The sequence below is a fragment of the Microchirus variegatus genome (assembly GCF_963457635.1).
Source record: "Microchirus variegatus genome assembly, chromosome: 1".
In the NCBI taxonomy this organism is placed as follows: domain Eukaryota; kingdom Metazoa; phylum Chordata; class Actinopteri; order Pleuronectiformes; family Soleidae; genus Microchirus; species Microchirus variegatus.
The window spans coordinates 35,242,462-35,264,349 of record NC_139802.1 but is presented as its reverse complement, the minus strand read 5'-3'; the positions used below and the strand labels follow the sequence as shown (position 1 = coordinate 35,264,349).

General features: G+C 40.7%; 2 protein-coding genes across 4 annotated transcripts; one reads left to right on the top strand and one right to left on the bottom strand.

Moving 5' to 3' along the window:
* Positions 1–3,969: 3,969 nt before the first annotated feature.
* On the top strand, positions 3,970–10,701 carry ppef2b (protein phosphatase with EF-hand domain 2b; the record flags this gene model as incomplete). The annotated part of the gene is made up of 16 exons (XM_083903106.1): positions 3,970–4,021; positions 4,362–4,489; positions 5,531–5,585; positions 5,711–5,886; positions 5,981–6,095; positions 6,181–6,227; positions 6,307–6,473; positions 6,600–6,636; positions 8,296–8,445; positions 8,534–8,872; positions 8,971–9,156; positions 9,264–9,406; positions 9,497–9,603; positions 10,046–10,209; positions 10,287–10,374; positions 10,517–10,701. The coding sequence occupies 16 exons, from the start codon at positions 3,970–3,972 to the stop codon at positions 10,699–10,701; spliced, it is 2,139 nt and encodes a 712-aa protein (XP_083759232.1).
* Positions 10,702–12,546: 1,845 nt separating this feature from the next.
* Positions 12,547–19,745, bottom strand: nup54 (nucleoporin 54). Of its 3 annotated transcripts, none has more exons than XM_083888123.1 (15): positions 19,691–19,745; positions 19,123–19,230; positions 18,920–19,006; positions 18,590–18,754; positions 18,114–18,197; positions 17,157–17,315; positions 15,931–16,148; positions 15,659–15,846; positions 15,343–15,539; positions 15,191–15,245; positions 14,900–14,993; positions 14,551–14,658; positions 14,226–14,345; positions 13,367–13,477; positions 12,547–12,977 (listed from the first exon to the last, which is right to left on the bottom strand). In XM_083888123.1, the coding sequence occupies exons 1-15, from the start codon at positions 19,731–19,733 to the stop codon at positions 12,849–12,851; spliced, it is 1,866 nt and encodes a 621-aa protein (XP_083744249.1). In that variant the 5' UTR covers positions 19,734–19,745; the 3' UTR covers positions 12,547–12,848. The 3 variants fall into 3 exon arrangements, with proteins under 3 accessions (XP_083744249.1, XP_083744247.1, XP_083744248.1); XM_083888121.1 differs by having other exon boundaries at positions 18,719–18,754; XM_083888122.1 differs by lacking the exon at positions 18,590–18,754.
* Between the last annotated feature and the right edge of the window lie 2,143 nt (positions 19,746–21,888).

The following is a 21,888-nucleotide window of genomic DNA, read 5'->3' as shown; positions in this document are numbered from 1 at the left end:
CTGGCGTGACAACAAAGGAAGAAATCTCCCCCGATAAACATTACGAGGTTATTTCTCCTCCTGCAGTTGCCATTCCAGGACAAGATCTGGATGAACAACAGAGGTTCGTCAAAATTAGATAATGAGGGCTGCAGGTGATTCTGATATCTAAAAGACAGAGGTGAGACACGCAAGGAATGATAACTTCATGTCCTTAGATGCTCCCTCCTTTTGCTCAGTGAAGCCCAACATGAGTGAGAACAACATGTTTCCATGCAGCCCATAATATGCAGTTTATTACTGCAGTGATTTATTAAACGGTAATTCGTCAACAGTGCTGCAGCAATACTTGGTACAAGCTGATACAAGCGGAATCCTTATCAGGACACTTACAACTATGCATGTTTTCACTTGAAGGTACAGAGTGTCAAATGTATTGGTGTTGCAGCAGAAAATCCATGTGTGTTTTTAAAAAAGTGGCCTCAGTTAGCACCAAAACTCAAAAAGTTCAATGTTGATTATTTTAAAATGGCAATACTCAGCCTGAATTACTGGCTCTGTTTGTGAATGAACTGCCTCTCTGATGACGTTTCATGGTAAACATCTCACATACAGCTCCTTTAAATTAGGAGAGTTCTTTAAATGTATTACCCTACAGCAAGTGTTGCCCTCAACACTATATCATACTTTTAAGTAAAAAAAAAACAAAAAAAAAACACAACCAGATCTTGCCTCAGACGTTTGACAGGTCTCAACAAACTACGTGTAGCTCACCTCATCTTTATCAGGCCTCAACTTTTCGGGTCTGGAATGTTTCCAACAACAACAACAAACTGTCTGAGCAGATACAACATCGCTGAGTGCACGTACAAAGATGTTCCCTCTGATAAACAATTCAGGATTATATAAGACAAACATGACTATTAAGTAGTCTGAAGACTGGCCTTATTCATGCATATTCATACATTGTTCAGAGTATGGTTTTACATGACTTACTATAAAGAAAAATGAATGACGGAGCATAATCTGACTGATTCTGAATGATGAGGACAGATGAATGGTGAGGACAGGTGAATGATGAGGACAGGTGAATGACGAGGACAGGTGAATGATGAGGACAGGTGAATGATGACGACAGGTGAATGATGAGGAAATGTGAATGATGAGGACAGGTGAATGAGGAGGACAGGTGAATGATGAGGACAGGTGAATGAGGAGGACAGGTGAATGAGGAGGACAGGTGAATGATGAGGACAGGTGAATGATGAGGAAAGGTGAATGATGAGGACAGATGAATGGTGAGGACAGGTGAATGATGAGGACAGGTGAATGATGAGGACAGATGAATGGTGAGGACAGGTGAATGATGAGGACAGGTGAATGATGAGGAAAGGTGAATGATGAGGACAGGTGAATGATGAGGACAGGTGAATGATGAGGACAGGTGAATGAGGAGGACAGGTGAATGATGAGGACAGGTGAATGATGAGGAAAGGTGAATGATGAGGACAGGTGAATGATGAGGACAGGTGAATGATGATGCGGACAGGTGAATGGTGAGGACAGATTACAGGTGAATGGTGAGGACAGATTACAGGTGAATTGGCATTAATTAAGGTGTGTGTGTGAGAAAGTTAAAGCATTTGTGACCTTTGACCCATCTTGACTGTTAGATTAAATCTTTACAGATTTCATTTTGTCAGCACTTTAATTTGTAAAGGTTTGCCTTTAATTAAAAACAATTCATGTGAGTTGTCCTCAACCTCAAACTTGTTATTAAAGCAACTTAGTAATTTTTACCCAGAGTACGTTTTAAACAAGCAACTTTTTTTTTTTTTTTTTTAAATATTGTGAACATAGTGGTACTTTTACTTACTCTTTCCACCATCGTCATGTTCTTATTTAATTTAATTTATTAACACACGTACTCACAAGGTTACGGAAGGACACTAAAACGCCTTTCGACCTCATGTTGCCATACATGAATAATCAGTCCTTGAGTAGCAGACCTCTCCCACGACTTCCTTGTTGGAGCGACTCTGGGAGTCACAGCACTGGCAGCTGCTCCAGGGGAAAGGATGAAGGATTGTGGAGGATGCACGATGCAGATGTGTTGTGCCAACCAGACAACAGAGGTGCCATTCTTGAAATGTACTTCAACAACACAAGGGGAGTTGGCTACTTTTCCATCCATGTTTAATCTAACGTTGTTCAAAAAAATGCCAATGCCAGATAGATATGTACGGAAACACACCTGTGGGAAGCAAGGCTGGAAAGATACTTTTCAAAATGAAAGCCTGATGAATGTGACATGAACTTAATTAATGCTGGTGGACAACAAACCAACTATACAATGTTACACTATGTGATTAAATAGTCATGAATAGAAGAAAGAACCTTTGCAAAGGGTTTTTTTTCAGTGTTCAAGATGAAGATTGCAATGATTTTCACACATTCGTACGAACAGAACAGTATTGTGCTTGTATTCAGACAATCAACACAACACCCTCAATCTCCAAAATCTGTGTTCTCTGGATCATTTTAAATAAATTCTGAAGGGCTCTCTAATGCCTGTTCTTGTCTTATTGTAATTTTGGATGAGTTGTCTTTGCCGATGTGTGTGTTTGTTGCTGTTGCCTCTTGGCCAGGACGCCCTTGGGAAAGAGATTTGCAATCTTAGTGGGATTATCCTGGTAAAATAATGGTTAAATAAATAATAATAAAAAAAAGATTGCAGTGTTTGTTTACACCGCCGTCTGCTTCTGCTGTTCTGACCATGTTTGAGTTCTGTTTTCATAAATTTTACTTGAGCCACTGCTGTGTTTATAACAGAGTAAAATTGCATATTTTCTGCATATATGGATCAGAGCTCACTGCTCAGATTGCTTACACAGGCCAACGCAGCCATCTTCCAAAACAGCCTGCTGCCCTTTATCAGAGCGCTCATCCGTTTACTCAGCGTAGATGCCAGCCGTAGTAACGTGTAATCCTAATCCACATGCATCTTGTTTGGTTTGAGTGATCACAAGGTCGGTCAAAGACACCTGGCTGTGTTGTTCCTAAGCCTTTTGCCGGTCTCTCCGAGTGTGTGTGTGTGTGTGTGAGAGTGTGCGTGCGATGGTCGTGAGCGTTACAGTCACTATAGGGCATGTGCTGCTGTGCGGGAAATGGAAAAGTTGGTGAGGTAATTTGTGGCCGGACAATCTGAGCTGATGAAAAAAAGGTGTGTGAGTGGACAGGTAAGAGTCCTGTGTTTTGTTTTGTTTTGTTTTGTTGTTGTTGTTGTGGATAATGTTCATGTTCAATGTTCAAACATTTGATCACTTTTAGTCAGTCTTGTATGAAGTACCTAAAAGGGATACTTGAGTAAAAGTACAAGTATCTTACCAGACTTTGGTAGATGTTCAAGGCACTTTTTTTTTTAGAATATTACTTAAGTAAAAGGCTTAAAGTATATGACATTTACTGTACTTAAGTATTGAGTTTAGAGTGAGCGATCGTAGCTCAGTGGTAGGGCAATTGTGGAAGGTTGTGGGTTTAATTCCTGGGTCTGCTAGTCTGTGTGTCCTTGAGCAAGACACTTAACCCTGTGTAACTCTTCTTCTTCGGATTTTATTTGGTAGTAACTGTACTTCAGTAGACTGCCAAAGTATTGGTACTTTGTAACATTACAACAGTGCTTTTAGTCTAGCAACACACACGTTTTTATGCATTCTAACTATACATATCTTTACATTTAAGTCATAAAAGTCCCAGGAATTTTAAGTAGTTACAGAATTGTAAAAACATTTTTGATATAATATAATATATTACAATGTTATATAATATAATATAATATTGTATTATCTTGTGTGAAAATATGTGGAGAATTTGATAGCAGATAAAATGTGTTGAACTGTGTAATATTTCATTATTCCCTGGTTGACTCAAGGTTAGATATCTCAGACTCTAAAGTATCTTTGTGTCCGGCAGTGAAGACAGCCGAGGGTCATGGGATGTGGCATGGGAAAACCAAAACAACAGCTGAAGAAGTGTGAAAGAGGTGCAACTTTGACAAAACCATTGAAGGCAATGTTTGAGATTTGAAAGAAATGTTCTCGTTGTAGTAACTATATGTGTCTGTCATTTTCTTCTGTCTGTCATTTTAAGTGAGCTTCTCAGTTCCAGGTAAATATCTGACTTAAACAGCCAGTGTTTTAAAATCAAATCAACGACAAAATGTCAGATTGACTTATATACTTTTTGCAACGTTTACTCACATTTAATGCTCCCTGCGAAGCTGCCATTGGTGAGTCCGTCAGTCTCGATCTGACATCGTGAATTAAAACATGGGACTCCACATGGGAAAGACAAGTCAATCTCCTTCTTCTTCTGTCTCTTAGCCATCAGAGCAGCTCTGTTGATCCAGCGCTGGTACCGTCAGTATGTGGCCCGACTGGAGATCAGACGCAGGTGCACGTGGAACATCTTCCAATCTATTGAATATGCAGGAGAGCAAGATCAGATTAAGGTGAGGACGCACAGTTTCCCACAGAAACACAACAATTTCACAACACAATGTTCAAATAACTAAGGTTAAAGTTGAGGTAACTTTATTAATTCCCATCGTCCACTACATTTTACGCATCCTCTACTAGACTCCTTCCTACACTCTTAGAAATAAAAGTGCTAAGTAGAACCATAAACGGTTCCACCTGGAACCCTTTTGGAGGGTTACCCCAAAGAACCCTTTTAAAACCCTTTATTCAGGAAAGGGGTTTTAAAGGGTTCTCTGGATCACAATGAAAAACACCTTTCTTTGGGAAACGGTTTTTCAGAAGCAAATTGTTCCAGATAGAACCTCAGCCCTTGGAGAAGGACCCTGTTGGAACCCTTATTTCTAAGAGTGTAGAAGTAGAAGCAGTAGGCAACCAATGAGACAGGAGCATTAGCCTAAAACATGTTTTGATGGTGGTAGGAAACCTACGCACCCAGAGAAAACACACAAATTCAACATATAAAAGAACCTTGGACAGACCAGTGACCATTGAAGCACACAGCATGCTGAAGTTCACCATGTTGACATTGTTCTATTATTATGAGTAAATTAACTCATTGGCTATAGATGTAGAACACACTGTTTTATGGGTCTTGGAAAATCAGTCAAAATGCTGTAAAACGTTGGCAGTATGGGGCTGAAAATGGCTGCAGCCAATGAGTTAATACTCCAGTGCTGTCCTTTGACCACCGTGCCACTACGCCGTCTCGTTGTGCTATAGACAGCCCATGGTCAAGAGGAAAGGAATTGGGCTTGTAACCAGAGGGTCATCTGTTCAAATCACAGCATGGGTGCCCCCCTGAGCAAGGCAACCAATCCCCATTGCTCCGTGGGTGTAGAGAAATGCTGCCCACTGCTCCTGTCCTCTGCGTGTCTTGTGTATAAAAAGGATGGGTTAAATGCAGAGGTCAAATTTGCTATCACTCGCTGGCGTGTGTGCAAGAAAAACTGACTCTAAACTGTCCTTTGCTTTCTGTGAATCATCCTCACTCTTCTTCTCATCTCCTCCTGCAGCTCTACAACTTCTTTGTCTTCCTGATGCACCACTTCACCCCGGCCAGCAGTGAAAGTAACACGCCGATTAACTCTTTGTTGTAGATTCCACTAGATTACCGACAGTGAGATAATCTGAGCTCAGTTCCCCCATTGAGGAACGTTTAACAAGCTTTCCCTCCCTCTCTGGTTTTAACGTAGGGAACCTCATTTCTCACATCTTTCCCGAGAACGAAACCTGTCGCGACGGAGAGTGGGAGAAATATTTTTGCTACAAGAGCATCGAGGTACCCGACGGCTACACCGGCCTCCATCTTCACTTCCCTATGACCTTCTGTGGGGTGTCGAAGCTGGTGGAGGCCTTCAAGCACAAACAAGTAGGCACACATTCAGAGAAGTAGCACATGTTTCTATTTGTTGCCTCTTTATCTGGCACTGCCTATTCATACCTGTTCTCTTTTCCCCCAGTAGCAGCTCCATGCTCGGTATGTTTTGCAGCTTCTTGGAGAGACTTGGAGACTTCTACGAGTTCTTACAAACATCAATCATGTCTCCACCTGCCACACAAAGGAGATTACTATATGCGGTAAATCTAGCCGACCTGGAAACATTAAGCCACGGCGCCACATCTACCAAAAATATTAACACCATTAATGTATATTCCTACACAGGAGATTTACACGGGCACCTTGAGGACCTGCTGTTGATATTCTATAAGGTATTAACAACATGCACATCGCCATATTATCAGTTATTGATGTTTATGTTAATTAACACCTTGAACTTTATTTGTCCAGAATGGTTTGCCGTCCTCTGAGAGACCGTACGTCTTCAATGGAGATTTTGTGGATCGGGGCAAAAACTCGTTAGAGCTGCTGCTCATCCTGTTTGGGTTCCTGCTGGTTTACCCCAACGACGTTCATCTGAACAGAGGGAACCATGAGGACCACATTGTTAACATGAGGTACATGCATGATATTTCCAGTGTATTAATCCTACTCAGTGGATCGTTCTGCCTGGGTGTGATTGCTTTTTATTGATGTGTTCTGTTCAAATTTAGTAACTTGCTTATTAACTGTGTTTCCTCCAGATATGGTTTCACTAAAGAAGTACTGGGGAAATACAGGGTAAGTCTTAAAGGTGCCATATGCAAAAATGTGGCCAAAAACGGTTACTACATTCAAATTCAAAATACCGAGGTCTTTTAGGTTTCGTTTTTTAACGCAACTGGCAACCCGTGGTTGCTCGGCAGCTGAGACTCTACTGACTGCAATGATTGGTAGACGGCGGTAGGTGGCGCGACATGCTGAAACATGATTTCAAAACATAAACATGATTTTCAGTCTGCAAAATATTTTTTTTAATGCAAATATTTTGGCTGTGCTGTTGTTGTTGGTGAGTTCAGTTTGTTATATGAACATTATTCCTGAGTCTCTGTGACATATTAGGAGGATTTTATGACCAGTTGCTTTAGATTTATTACATAATGCACCTTTAACCTACAATACTACATTTTACTTCTCTAAAGCCAAACATATTCATCTCATGCTCTACTGCTCTGAAAACGTTTGCAAACACAAATTATTATCTTTTTCTGATAGAAAAGATAATTCAAGGGAAGGATGGGGGATATACACTTGTGGCTAAGATGGGCTGTGGTGTCAGAGCTGGCACCAGCACATTTCTGATTTGGAGATATAAGATATGCCAACTTGCACAGAATATTCAGGAATTGTTGAAGCCATTACTTTTGCAGATATTTGGTCATAAAGCACCAGACAGAGCAGATGATGGTCTTTGATAAAAAGTCTGAAGGAACCAAAGTCATAATGTAAAAAGACCCAAACTTTGGCTCTTATCAAACCTCATGACAATCCAACCATTAAAGGTCCAGTGTGTAAGCATTAGTAACATCTAGTGTGAGAAAACCCAGGTTCGAGACTCTGCCAGAATCAAGGCCTTTCTGCATGGAGTTTGCGTGTGTTTTCTCCAGTTTGCTCACAGTCCAAAAACATGCAGATTTGGGAATTAGGCAAATTGAACAATCTAAAATGGACTGTAGGTGTGAGTCAGTGCGAGAGTGGATGGTTGTTCGTCTCGATGTGGTCCTGTGATGGACCGGCGATCTGTCCAGAGTGTGACCCCAGAGACAGATCGTGAGACAGCAGCAAACAGAGGACTCCTCTGCTCAACCTCCCTTTCCCACAAGGCAACTATATATGTGAACATATAAGAGGGTTATTCTAAGGTTGCAAAAAAGAAATATTTATTTAAAAGCAATTATACACTACTGTATACAATATAATGAATTTCTGCCAAGAAACCTTCTCAAATGTTACACACTGAACCTTTAATGTTGGATTATTTTTTGCCATCACTGACATCCTTAAAGAGCTGCAAATAACGATTATTTTCTCGATTAATCGTTTGGTCCATAAATTGTCCTCAAATGTCTTGATTTGTCCACAAACCAAAAATGATTCAGTTTTAATGATCTCTTTGTTATGTGGAGCAAAGAAACAAAAGAAAATAATCACATTTAAGAAGCTAAAACAATCAGAAATCCTGTTTAAATAATGAAAAAAGCTTCAAACTGAATCATTGACCATCAAAATAGTTGACCATTAATTTAGGGTTAGGGTCAGCTCTAAAAGCCACTAAGCTAAATATTAAAATGTTACTATAAGACATGAGGAATAAGGAGTAAGACATGAGGCTTATAACAACAACACCTAACTCTACTACTACTACGACTACTATTTATGAAACTTAACTGTCGTCTGCAGATGCATGGCAAGAAGATCCTTCAACTTCTCCAGGAGATCTTCAGCTGGATGCCTCTGGCCACGGTGATCGATGGCAAGATCCTGATTGTGCACGGAGGAATCTCAAACAAGACAGACCTCCACACAATAGCCCGCGTGGACAGACACAAAGTAAGAGAGGTCGTCAGCATCAGTCCAACGTGTTGTTTGTGTGAAGCAAATGTGTTTTAATTTTTTTTTTTTTTTTTAATGTGTGCAGTATGTGTCGGCCCTCAGGCCTTCTAAGCCGAGCCACTGTGCAGTCAACAGCAGCAGGACTCGGAACAATAACAGAAATGCTGGCGGACCAGCGGGAGGCCACCGGCGAGTGTGTTCTCTGGGTCACGACAGTTCGGCGACAGCTCAGAGGTGTGAGCTTCCGCGCCGCTCGCTGCACAACCTGCCAGTGAGCGGTCAGCTCAGTTGGACACTGGAAGAGGAGCTGAAGAGGAGGCGCAGGCTGGCTGGGTTTGACCAGACCTATGGAGAGCAGCAGAGGTCTGACTCCGACTCAGACCCTGAGTGTGAAGCAACCACGGAGACAGATGAGTGGAAGCAGGTAAATGACAGAAAATCAAAGAAATCTCATTGGCTGTTCCAAAAAGAACACATTTTTAGTTGTGTTCTTTTGAATCATTTTTTTTGTCACTCACCCAGATAGTGGATGTGTTATGGAGTGACCCCATGCCCCAAAACGGCTGCATTCCCAACAACGTGCGAGGTGGAGGCTGCTACTGGGGGCCTGATGTCACAGAGGCAGTGCTGGGGAGACACAACCTGCAGCTTCTCATTCGCTCCCATGAGTGCAAACAGGACGGCTACGAGTTCTGCCACAACCGCAGGGTGAATGCAGTCACACAACACACTGAAAGCAGAACTGTCATCTGATAGCAGAAAGAGCACGGTCACTTTGTTTAGCAAATTCACATATTGTCCTCTGATGCATTCAGGTGCTGACTATATTTTCAGCATCTAACTACTATGAGGTGGGCAGCAACAGAGGAGCCTACATCAGAATAGGCCCCGATCTGATCCCACACTTCAGTCAGTATCAGGCCAGCCAGACGTGCAGAGACCTCACCCTGAGACAAAGGTGAAAACTGTCACTGTTCATTTCTGTTATTACAAGTTATATTGTGTAAATTGTGCAAACTTTTTTTTTTTTTTTTTTACCTCACACCAGTGTTGGGTGGACGGAGAGATCAGCTCTGCGAGCTCTGAGGAAACAGCTCTTTGTGCATAAGTCAGATCTCATCAGTGCCTTCCAGGAGTTTGATCCTAACAACACAGGTGCAACATATTCACAAACACAGTCGAGTTGTCGTCTGTCAGTTTTTATAAGGTACTTTGTGTAACCAATAAAGTGTCCAGTGTGGTCTTCTGTTTGCTCACCTTGAGGTGACTCTGCTGATTGCAAAAAGAGCATAACATCTTCTAGAAGAGTTGGGATTCTCCATCTCTAGTTTCAGGTCAAGTTTTGTAAATGAAGGCCGTTTAAAGGAAAATAGACAATAAAGTGACAAATGATGCAACATGGTGCCAGTCATATCTCAATGTTTCAAAACCAGAGTTCATATTATTGTGGGTGATGTCATAGATGGTTACCTTGAGTCCTTCATGCCGCCGTGTGATGATTTTCAATAATTTGCATTTACAAGCAGTTGAACAGGTGAATCTAAAGAAGTGGCTGAAGGATGTGTCATCAGGTTGTCTCTCTCTCTCTCTGTATCAGGAACGATCTGTCTGAGGGACTGGGCCAGTGCCACAGAGAGTGTGCTGAAGCTGAGTCTGCCCTGGAGAGTGCTGCGCCCTCAGCTTGTCAACAGCGTGCAGAACGGCACGGTGGACTACCAGCAGTGGATAAGGGAGCTCTCAATCACCGAGCGCAGTCTAGAGGTCAGACTCGTCCCATCTCACTATCCCAGACGCACAGAGTTGCAAAAAACCTTATCGATTTGTCCTGTCCTCTATAGATATCTGACACCAGCATCCTGGAGACGATGTACAGGAACCACTCCAACCTGGAAACAATCTTTCGAATCATAGACACAGATCGCTCCGGTCAGTGAACAGCTTCGCATAATTCTCAGACACACTTTCAGTGCCCGTCTGGGCTTTTTCCTACCCTATTGATTCAGTTCTGTGGTTAAGAATATAAAACGCATATATGCAATGAATTCTCTTCCTCTGTGGCGCCGTGCAGGTCTGATCTCTTTTGAGGAGTTCCGACAGACCTGGAAGCTCCTGTGTTCACATCTTAAAACAGAGATCAGCGACGAGGCCATCGCAGACCTGGCTCAGAGTATTGACTTTAACAAGGACGGCAGCATCGACATCAATGAGTTCCTGGAAGCTTTTCGGCTGGTGGATCCATCGGCACACAGCTGAGACTCTGGACCAGGAGCTGTAGCTGCTGCGTAGACAACAACTGCATGGAAATACTGGTCTGTAGAAAATGAAAATGGTCAGTAGTATCTCAGCTGCGTAACCTGAGGGAGTGCTCTATGGAATATAAACTAGATTTTATCTACCTCTTAGACTTGTTGTTGCGTCTATGTTTGCTTTCTTGTTTTGTACAATACACTTTATACCAGACGTTTAATCTATTTTGGTTGCATACAACTCACTGATACATACAATGGATAATAAAATACCTCATTTGTCACTCTGTCTTTCGTCTTCTATGGCTAAAGAGCTTGTTAAAATCAGGGTATACTAGTGCAGAACCCTTAGGAAGTATGTATTCATATAGTGGGAGCTGAAGAAAATGTATCAGTTATGGTAATGCATGATAAGGTAAGGCTAACATAATACAAACTGGCGTGGCTGACATCTCATCATCTAGCTATGCTAATCGTAAATGAAAACATTTGCGTTGTGCCTAATGAGGTTGTACAGTGTTTGTATTTTTTATTTTTTTATTTTGTTTGTATGTTAGCCCTATGCTAATGCTAATCGTAGCTGCTAGCTTACCTTTGGAAACAGGTTCGCCAAGTTAGCCGCAAAGTAGTAGCATGCTAACGCAAAAATAAATGTGCTGGCATATTGGTGAATGGACACCGACTTTTCAGTATCGTTTCAGTATAACACCATGTGCTGCGGTGAACCGTGTGAAAATGTCTCACCCACCGTGAGGACAGCCTCTTCACTCCCACCTCCCTGCTCCAGACAGCGCAGCTGCTGCTGATGAGTCGATGTCGCAAGATGCGTAACGTCTTGTGTACATGCGTGTCTTACAGGGCGAGCATGCCTGCGCATTGTTGTTTAACAAACGCAGGGAGGAAAAATAAATACATACATTCATGCATACTTTTTGCATTCAAACTCAATGCACAAAATGTAATACTTCATGAAATCGTGATTAAGACTTTTTAAGTGCCTTCATTTTCCCAAAATTGATTTATGAACTTTTAATACTTTTTAAGACCTCGTGGACACCCTGTTAAAGACAGTGCTCTCATTTTACACAACAAAATCATATCACACTGCATATGTGACAGCTACGGTACATAAAACCTGATACAAGAAATTGGCTTAGCACAGTGTGCTACGTTAGCTACTCCTAATATAACACATCTCTGTTGCTGTTTGGGTAATCTAGGTGCAGCTGCATTTACTTTGATTAATTTTTATCTGTCCGTTCTAAAATAAACAATGCTTTTCAAGTGTCCTTTAAAAATTGGCTACAAAAAATGAGTTAATGTGTATGATAAAATAGTTGCAAACCTTGTGTTTAATCAATTACTGTGATTTCTGTGACTATTAACCCATCAGTTAGGTGTGTAATTTATCGACTCTAACCGTTTATAATGTCCTATTCTGTATCAAATGTGTAGGCAAGAACACAACTTCCATTTGTGTTCTCAAAACCAATATCTAATTCATACCCTTAGGTATGTGTGACTGTCCGCACGAGGGGATATAATCTGTCTGAAAGCTGCTGTTAATCTGTTAATCAGTATTTCATCCTTGGGATATGAATCCAGGGCATGAATCCTATCAACTCAAGCCGTAATTTGATGAGATGTAGGAAAGGGCCAGCGTGAAGATGTAAACACCGGGATCGCGACAATGAGTTGACGTCACCTTGACTGTGGCACACGCTTTTAAAAAGGAAAGAGAAGCGGGCGAAAAACTTGTTTTAAATTTAAATGAAATTTTAATAATATTCCTACAGCATAAAAAAGAAATACAAAGATGTATTTACAATGTATTCAATCATGACACGCTTAGTCACACAACCTGTTTACATGCCGCCTGGTATGCATCCATAATCTGATCCGACATAAAGAAAGCCAGCTATTATTAGACCGTGTGTTTCCATTAAGCTGCTATACATAGGCAGGCCTGTCCTTCCCGATCAATCTGTCACAATGGTGATAAAGGACTTATAACAACAGACCGGTCTGTTTAGCAAATACGATCAGATGCTCTTGCTAACAAATCAATATGGTGACTTTTCTTATGAGGCAAAAATGCCCTTTTTCCATGAGACTGTATGAGTGAGAGCATGTGGGTTTAGTGGTGGTGTGGACTCAGCTCAGGATGCCTCCTCTCATGTGTCCACTGTCACTCAGTCCGTGCTCTATAAGTTTGATGTCCTCCAAGTCATCTTTGATGACACTGATCAAATGACTTAAACCCTCCTGCTGCTGCTTCAAGTGCTAAAAGTGAAAGAGAAGTCGAGTTTAACATCTATTTTTTTTTTTTTTTTTTAAATCATCATTCCACAGTACAGTATCTTGTAAAATGTGTATTTATCAAGACACCACAAAAGAAAAAAAAAACAACCGAGCGCCTGTGACTGGTCACATAATCAGTAAATTCTCACCAAATATTACTTTACTAGTTGCCAACTCCAGTTTTCCTTCCCTCCCACGAACACAACACTCCTGATGAATGACTAGTTGATACCACAAGAAATTCCTTTGTCACAGGTGCTCAGTTGTTTTGCATCAGTCATGCAAAGTTTCATGAATACAGACCGCGCCGAGAAACTACACAACGCGCTGCAAAAACAAAACATATTGTTAATTGTTATTGCTATGCTTACTTGTTTGATTTCTCTCAGCAGATCTGCATCGACACTGTAGCGCTCTTCTGATCGCACAGCTCCAAAGTGGTTCTGCATCCGGATCTGGGACATTAATTCATTCAAACGGCCCTGAAAGATAAGAAAACACAAATACTTGAATATTTGGCAAGTAGTAGACTGTTCAAAAATGTAAGAAATCGTAGTCTACGATTTCAGAAATAGAATTGAATCCCAACAAATAGATTGTGATGGTTGAACCTAATTCATCAGTGTAATAATTAAAGCTGCAGTGCGTGATGTTTGGTCTTCCTGAATAAAAACAGTGTAGCATTGTTTGTATGTTGTGTCCATCTGAAAACAGGATCTGTCAAGCAATACTATCAGACCTGACTTGAGGGAGCACATGTGTACATACACCGGCAGCAGGGGGGGTGACGGGAAGTATTTATACTGTCAAACTGCTAAAATACTTTTCTGGCAGTAGAATCCTGAAACTTTTTGTGGGCGCTTCTTTGTGTTCAGCCACAGTAAAGCCATTTCGCTTTACGAGCACACCCTAAGCACTGCTAAACTGAGTTAGCCTGGTGTGAACTCTTGACAATGAACTGATTCTAAAGGACATTTCTTAATATTTAAACTATGAAAATTCTAAAAACAATACCACAATTCCTAATCTATAATTCCAAGTGCCGATCAGTCATGCTCTTCATTAGACTTTATTTAAATTTGAGTCCTTGGCCGATTAAGCCTTTAAACATAAACTTTCAAACATTCAGTTGAGCTCTTTCACCCTGAGGTCGGGTTCATTCGATAAATGGAAAACACAAGGACTCGAGGGAGTGTGCACTTGTAACAGTTTCAGGTTGGATGTACTTGCCTTGAACTGTGTGGGGGCATTGAGTTCAGACTGAGTCGTGTCCAGCTGCACCCTGAGATGCTCCTCGTCCACTTGGATGGCATAACCGCTTTTCCTCTGAATCTCCTGTTTAATCAGCACCTGCCCCCCCCAAAAACAGAGAACGTTAAGGAAGAGAAGGAGTAGAAAGTATGAAAGAATTATTGAAGCACGAAAGATAAAGGGGGGGGGGGGGGTGCAGACAGTGCCAGGGCATTCATTCAAACTGTAGGAAATATTCAGACCATGGCCAAAACAACTAATTTAACTACTTTAAGAAAAAGGTCAGACAAAATGAGGCAGCTACCTGAAGCACCCTGTGAGAGAGATCCATCAGTTTCCTCTTGTACTGGGCAATCTTTGCAACTGTGGTCGCTTGGTTCTTCTGCAGTTCACTGATATCATTAGAGATTATCTGTAATGCCACATGTGACCAAGTGAATGAGTGAAAACCCATACAGAGAGAGGAAACATGCAAGCTTCACACAGAAAGGCCCTGGTTGAACCATTTGGTTTTTTTTACCAAATGTAAGGTATTTTATTATAATGATATTGAGTTAAAGCAAAATATATGCTTTGCTGATGTAAAGAGGACTCTGATGACACTTATTTACAGAACCAAGACATGAAACAGCAGCAGCAGTGTTTTCACTTACATCCACTCTGGTCTGATGCTGTTTTGTCATCTGCTCCTGGATCTGCAGCCTACAAAGAAGCTCCTTAAAACCTACCATAGGTACTGGGATCAACCTGAGGGCAACATGAAAAGACTCTCATTGACAAACTGCAGGTTTTTTAATTACATCGCTTTTTTGTGAACTATACCCAAGCCTGGAAGCACATGCTCTGATTATTTGAGAGAATAAAAGGTGTTACATCTAGTCTCTAGTGTTCTCCCCACATCAATAATACACCATTGTCTAGGAAAATACTTTAAACTGACTAACTTCTCTGGGTCAGGGTTGTCGACCTTGGCCTGTTCCCAAATGATAGGGTCCACCCCTAAAAGGCAAAGATGACATCTTAGATACAATTCAAGGAGATAAAAGTCACAACAATTTGTCGAAGTCCGCGCCAAAAACAAAGCATGCACCCATACCTGCGGGAGCATTCTGCAGCAGCTGTTTGAGTTGTGCTGGGGACAGTTCTGTACGCGTGACAGACATGGCCACTCCAATCTGCGTTAGCTGCACTTTAATGTTGGCCTGCTCCAGAAAATTGAAAAGTGTGGTGGCGGGAATCCGCTTGGAGGTGCCATTAAGGGAGCGCTCCACCACATAAATGATCACCTCTGTCCTGAGGAACAGAAGATTCTTTTACTTATTTTGATAAATTATACAATTTCCTCCAGCTAAATATCCCCTACATTTCTACATTAGGGAGTATGTAGTATGACATGTGATATGGACACTTACTGGTCATTTGGCAGCGCTTTGACACCATCTACATTGACAGTGATTGTTTGGTGGTTTCCCAGCACCTTATGGAGAGACTCCACCAGATGCTGCTGCTGCGCGCGCACATCTGCTTCCTTTTTGCAGACAATCAGGACTACAAACCCATCCTCATCCTTACTCACTGGGACACAGCTATAGCCCACAGCCTAGAAAGACAAAACAGGCAACTATTCAACATCACATGAGGCAAACAAAACGTTTAATCTCTCTAATAAACTCTGGCTTTTTACCTTGAACCTGCAGAATGGGTTTTCCTGGGTAAAGTCCACGGGAGGGTTGTTGTTGCTGTAGAAGCCCTTGCCAGTGCCCCAGTAAGCCTGCAGCTGGTTCCATTTAGCCAAGATGGAGTCGCGTTCATCTCCCAACAAGGTGGGAGCCGACAGAGCAGTGACCTGCTGGTAAAGCTGGGTGGGCTGAGTCTGCTGGGCCTGCTGACCAAACAAGCCTCCTGGTATGAGGAAGGAAGGTAAAGTTACCACTTCTGAAACATTTTAATCAGTTTTCTAAGAAGAAAACTACTTTTAAAATCAATTTTCAACAGCTGTCTGTGTGTGATGTCCAACTTTTAACACATTGCTAGATTAATACCACTGAAACATGCATCCGTCATTTCCAGCTTGCTGTTGCCCTCTGGAGGCAAAATGGCATAACATGAATTGTTTATGTTTGAAAAAAAAGACACCATCTTGATCTAGAACAAACAGATTAAGCAGAAAATATGTGTAGTATGTGTGCTTTTATTCAAAATAATAATTTTGCCCCTTCGTTAAAGAACCAGCAAAACTGTTGCTAACATCATTGCACAAGGGTTTTCTAATCATCCACTAGCCTTCTAACGCGATTAGCAAACACAATGTACCATTAGAACACTGGAGAGATGGTTGCTTACATATTCCATTAAAAAGCAGATGTTTGCAGCTAGAATAGTCGTTTCCCACATTAACAATGTAAAGAGTGTATTTCTGATTCATTTAATGTTATATTCATTGAAAAAAGTGCCTTTTCTTCAAAAATAAGGATTTCTGAGTGACCCTGAACTTTTGACCGGTAGCGTACACAGGGCTGCAGTGACTATTCGATTATGAATCGATTACTACATTAATTGTCAGTTGTCATTTTGATAATCGATCCATTAGTTTCAAAAATTAAAACTCACTTTCTGATTTTTCAGCTCCTCGACTGTGATTTTTTAATTTATTTATTTCCATTAAAATTTAATCATTTTGGTTTGTGTACAAAACAAGTCATTTGAAAACATCATAATTTCGAAGTTTGAGGAACACTGAACACTTTACGGACGAAATAAGTACTCAATTATTCAAGAAAATTATCTTTTGTTGCAGGCGGAGACACAATCCGAACATGATTGGATGACTGACACACTCTGGACAGTCCCTACAGTTAATGCCTTATCGGAACGGGTCTTAAATGGTTATCCTGAAATATTAACTCTCACCTTGCTGTGGCTGAGTTGACTGGATGTTAAAGCCTCCGAAACCACCAAGACCAGTTGTTCCTAATGTAGTCCCAAATCCAGTTGTCCCAGGAGCAGCCCCAGTGCCAAGTCCACTGGAGAATCCAAAGCCTTTGTTCTGTGTGTTACCAAAAAGGCCTCCTGGAACAGAAACACGTGCCAAAAACAGTTGGCAAAATATCCACAGACTCCATAAACATGATGATGACCAGAATCTGGCATTGGCGTACAGGTATATTGTGGTGGAATGAGGGAGGCATCTTGTGGAAGAATTTACACAGAGTACGAGTATGAGGAAGTAAGTTATAGTAAGAGTTATTTGATTTGTTGGGTTTTAAGAGCAACTTTTCATTTCAGTACCGTATTTTCCGCACTAAAGGCGCACCGGATTATAAGGCGCACCTTCAATGAATGTCCTATTTTAGAAATGTTTTCATATATAGGGCGCACCGGATTAAAAGGCGCATAGAATAGAAGATATTGCAGTCAAACGTTTGACTGGGGTTGCGTTATGCATCCACTAGATGGAGCTGTGCTAAAGGGAATGTCAACAAAACAGATAAAGTCAAACTTTACCAATTGATCCATATATAAGGCGCTCCGAATTATAAGGCGCACTGTCGTTTTTTGTGAAAATAAAAGGCTTTTAAGTGCGCCTTATAGTGCGGAAAATACGGTAGATATTTCATCAAGTTCAATTTAAAGTGAAACACAAAGCAGAGCCGAGTTGAATTTACATTTTTAAGGCAGTCTCCAAAAAGATGATTATCATGCCATCATGAAAAAGCACTTTCACTTTAGTGAATGAATTAAACAGTTTTTATTCAGAACCAAAACCACCGATCTCTCTTTTGCAATTCAAAAAAGTGTTGTGGACATATTCTCAATTTTGAACAAAAGACAAACGTTTGTGTCTAGTTAAAAGTGAAGGCAGCTGACCTGTGGCGTTGGCGGGAGTGGCAAAGCTAAACGTGGACCCTGCCGCTGCAGTTGTTGTCGTTGGCCCAAAGCCACCAAACGTGCCTAAAAAGAGAGCAAACAAAAACTGAATTAGAAAAAAGCCATGCAAGGGGATGACAGAATTAAATAACTGATTATTTGACATTAAGAGATAAAAGAGGAGAAAATCATGACCACTCAATTTATTCACAGGAGGAAAAGTGAGTTGTGTTCCCATTAACCTCTGTGCTTCTGTCTTTCATGTAAGGTAAACATTTACTGACTTCATATAGCAATCACATGAAACGAGTGTATAATTCAAAACATTGTCTCCTCGTGCAAATGAAAACGATACAACACGTGAAAAAATCTCAACATGAGATGAAGAAGTACTGCACCACAGAGATGTGAACATGGATGAAAATGTGCGTTTACAGACACAGACTGTACTGAATAGTCAATTAAAGGTCTTCTACCTGTGCTAGCCAGGCTATTACCAAAACTGAAAACAGTGCCAGTGGTGGTTGCTGTACCAAAGCACCCCACATTAAAGCTGACCGCTGCTGGGTTGGTATTTAAACCAAACCCCCCAAAACTAAACCCACCAGCCATGGTGTTTCCAGCTCCAAGCCCCCCAAATCCTGCGACCAGCGCAGGGAAGGCAGCAAGAAAGAGAGAATGATATGGAGGTCAGGAAATCAGGCATAAAATGAATATATCAACTCCAAACATAGTGATCAAGCACCTTAAAAAAAAGACACAGCTTAAAAAAATAACCATTACCATTTATAACCAGCGTATCTTACCAGTGTTGGTGGAGCCAAAACTAAATCCTGTGGCTGGAGCAGCAGCAGCGGTGGTGGTGGCTGCCCCAAAACCAGGGGCTGTGAGTGCTATAGAGAAAACCATAGGCAGTTGTTTACCTAGAAAAAGCTAGGGAAAGTGTGTGCTGTCGCTTTATGCATGCAAAGGAACATAAGTGTGCAGGAGGATGTGGATCTGGACTTACTGCCGAATCCGGACGACGCAGTGGTGGTGGTGGCTGGGGAGCCAAAGCCAAAAGCTGTCGATGCTGTTGTCTTTGCGCCAAATGACCCAAATGGAAACCCAGGGGCACCTTTACAAGAGCACAGAGAGAGCCGATTGTTGAAATCAATAATAAATGTTAGCTCACAATGACAGGCAAAGCTTAAACAGCTTAATTTTCCAGTTATCTTGGCTGATTCAAGCCTTAAATCTTGTGTCATTGTGCTAAGAAACTACTGCATGTTTACATTTGTAAAGCCAGCAGGTCACATTCTTACAACGCACTAAAGACACATGAACATTAACTAATCTGGTTAAAATTCAAACACGTCAGAATAAACAGTGAACGAGTTTTTCACTTGACGGTGAACATTTCACATGGTGTTAAACCCCACTGTCGTGCTGTCATGCTACATGAGCTTCACGTGAGCCATCAGGTGATTATTTACACGCATCACTTAAACACAGACACACGCCAAAGTCACCATATTTTAACAATAAATACAGAGAAGTTTATTAAATATTATCAGTTTGAAGAAAAACGTCCGTACTTGTTGCCGTGGTTCCCGCAGCGCCGCCGAAATTGAACGCCATGTTGTCTGTTACCGGAAGTTTCTACTTCTTCTTCTTCTTCTGTAGCTTTGAGGCTTTATTGTGGTTGGCAAACAACGATTTGGCGCATTACCGCCACCACCTGGTCTGGAGTGTGAATGAAAATGATTGTTGAGGAAAAAATACAAAATAAAATACAGTAAAAAGAATTGTATTATTAATAAACTACGTATATATTCATTGAATCCAAATCTATATATTCTCAATCAATTGTGTTGTTGTAAGAAACTGATATAATATTTGATAACATTGATTCAAGTTATTTTGTAATATGTCTTTTAGAGTAAACTATATTAATATCGCTTAAATTTGGAATCATAATGTCTCTAATATTTGACATTTTTGACATAGGATTAAAATATGCTGGATTGTTTTCTCCTGCTGACAGTAATCACATCTGCCTGTATGATGTTTGCTAACCCCTCCCACTTTCCTTAGGATTAAAAAACAAAAAAAACATCTTCTTTTCTCTCCTCGTTCCATTTTTTTCCATATATTATTTCATTATGGTCTTCTTCATTTCAGTTTTTCAGCCATCTAAAGTCAAGGCGAGGATAACATGCATCAAAATAAAAAATAAGTGCTGCATGAAATCACACATAATTGTATTAACTGTACTTTGTTACAGTACTTCCTTGACCGGAGGATGTTTCCATCTGATCTTTATGACCTTGTAGGAACAGAAGAACTGAAGAACTGCTGATAAGGACCCAAAAAAGCGCAGGTAACACAAAGACATAGGTGCCTCATTATGATTACATACTGTACAGTATTTATTATTCAGTTGTTCAACTTACATCGAACATTGATTGAACCCTGTGAGGATCCAAAAGAAACTACTCCGTGAATACTTACCCCATTCCTCATTGGGGAAAAAACACAACAACAACAATTAAATGAGACAACAAATACTGAACATTTACTGAAACTACTTTTTATTTTTGTGTACAAGGTAAAAACTGCATTAACGGTCAACACTTCAAAAAAGGCTGACAATGCTTTCATGGTCATGTCTGAAAGTATAATCTATGGCACAGTATGGCACAAAAGAAGTTGCACAAGCCTGTGCTTTTTCTGTGTTTTGGTTTCGTCGGTGTAACAAAATAATTTAAACCATTGCAATAATATTGTATAATACTGTGTGTTTGTCTTTTTAAATCAAGAAAATAACCAGCACATTTTCTATTCTCTTTTTAATTTCATTATTGCTAAGTAGAACCATATAAGGTTCTTCAGCTTGTCCGAGAACCCTTTTTGGCTCCAGGTAGAACCTTTTTATAAAGGTTTTGGAGGATTCCACCAAGAACCCTTGTAAAACCCTTTATTTAGGAAAGGGGTTTTAAAGGGTTCTCTGGATCAACATGGTTCTTACTGGAACCATTAGTGTTACCAAGAACCCTTGAAAAACCCTTTCTTCAGGAAAGGGTTTTTCAGAAGCAGATGGTTCCAGGAAGAACCTCAGCCCTTGTAGAATGAACCTTTTGGAACCCTTATTTCTAAGAGTGTATGCACGGTTAACTGAATTAAACTATACATCAAATACAAAAAGAAAAAGTAATATCACACAAGAAAGCAAACGTTTATAAGCGAGACAGCTTCTCCACCATTGTTTACAGCCGAAGTAACTCATTCATAAAATACTACAACTAAGAATGAAAGCAGAAAGAACAGCCGGCCTTGTCACAGTTCCATTTGAGTTGTCATCATATTATTGCCTCATACGGCACCTGAAGTATCATATTTTCACCAGCTTTGAGTGAGAAAACTGTCGCTCTGTACTGGAGTCTACCACTCAAACGAATTATTGTCAAAGTGCAGTTTCAGTCCTTTGCAAAAGCTGAAATAAAAACAAAAAAGGAAGAAAACTAAGATAGCTGCAAGAAAACGATGAAAACTTTAAAAGGCGTTGGTAACACAGTGATATTGATTGTTTTAAAGGCACAGCTACAGCATTTCTTCAGATTAAAACAAACGACTGGACAAGTCTTTTCACCAGCACTGTGAGTCTGGGGCTCATTTTTTCAGCACCAAACATACTGCAACAACAGCATCATCAAAGCACATTTTTAAATGATTAAAAGCTGAATTACACTGTCAGTTAGTATACACACTGTCATGAATTCAGTACTGTATGAAA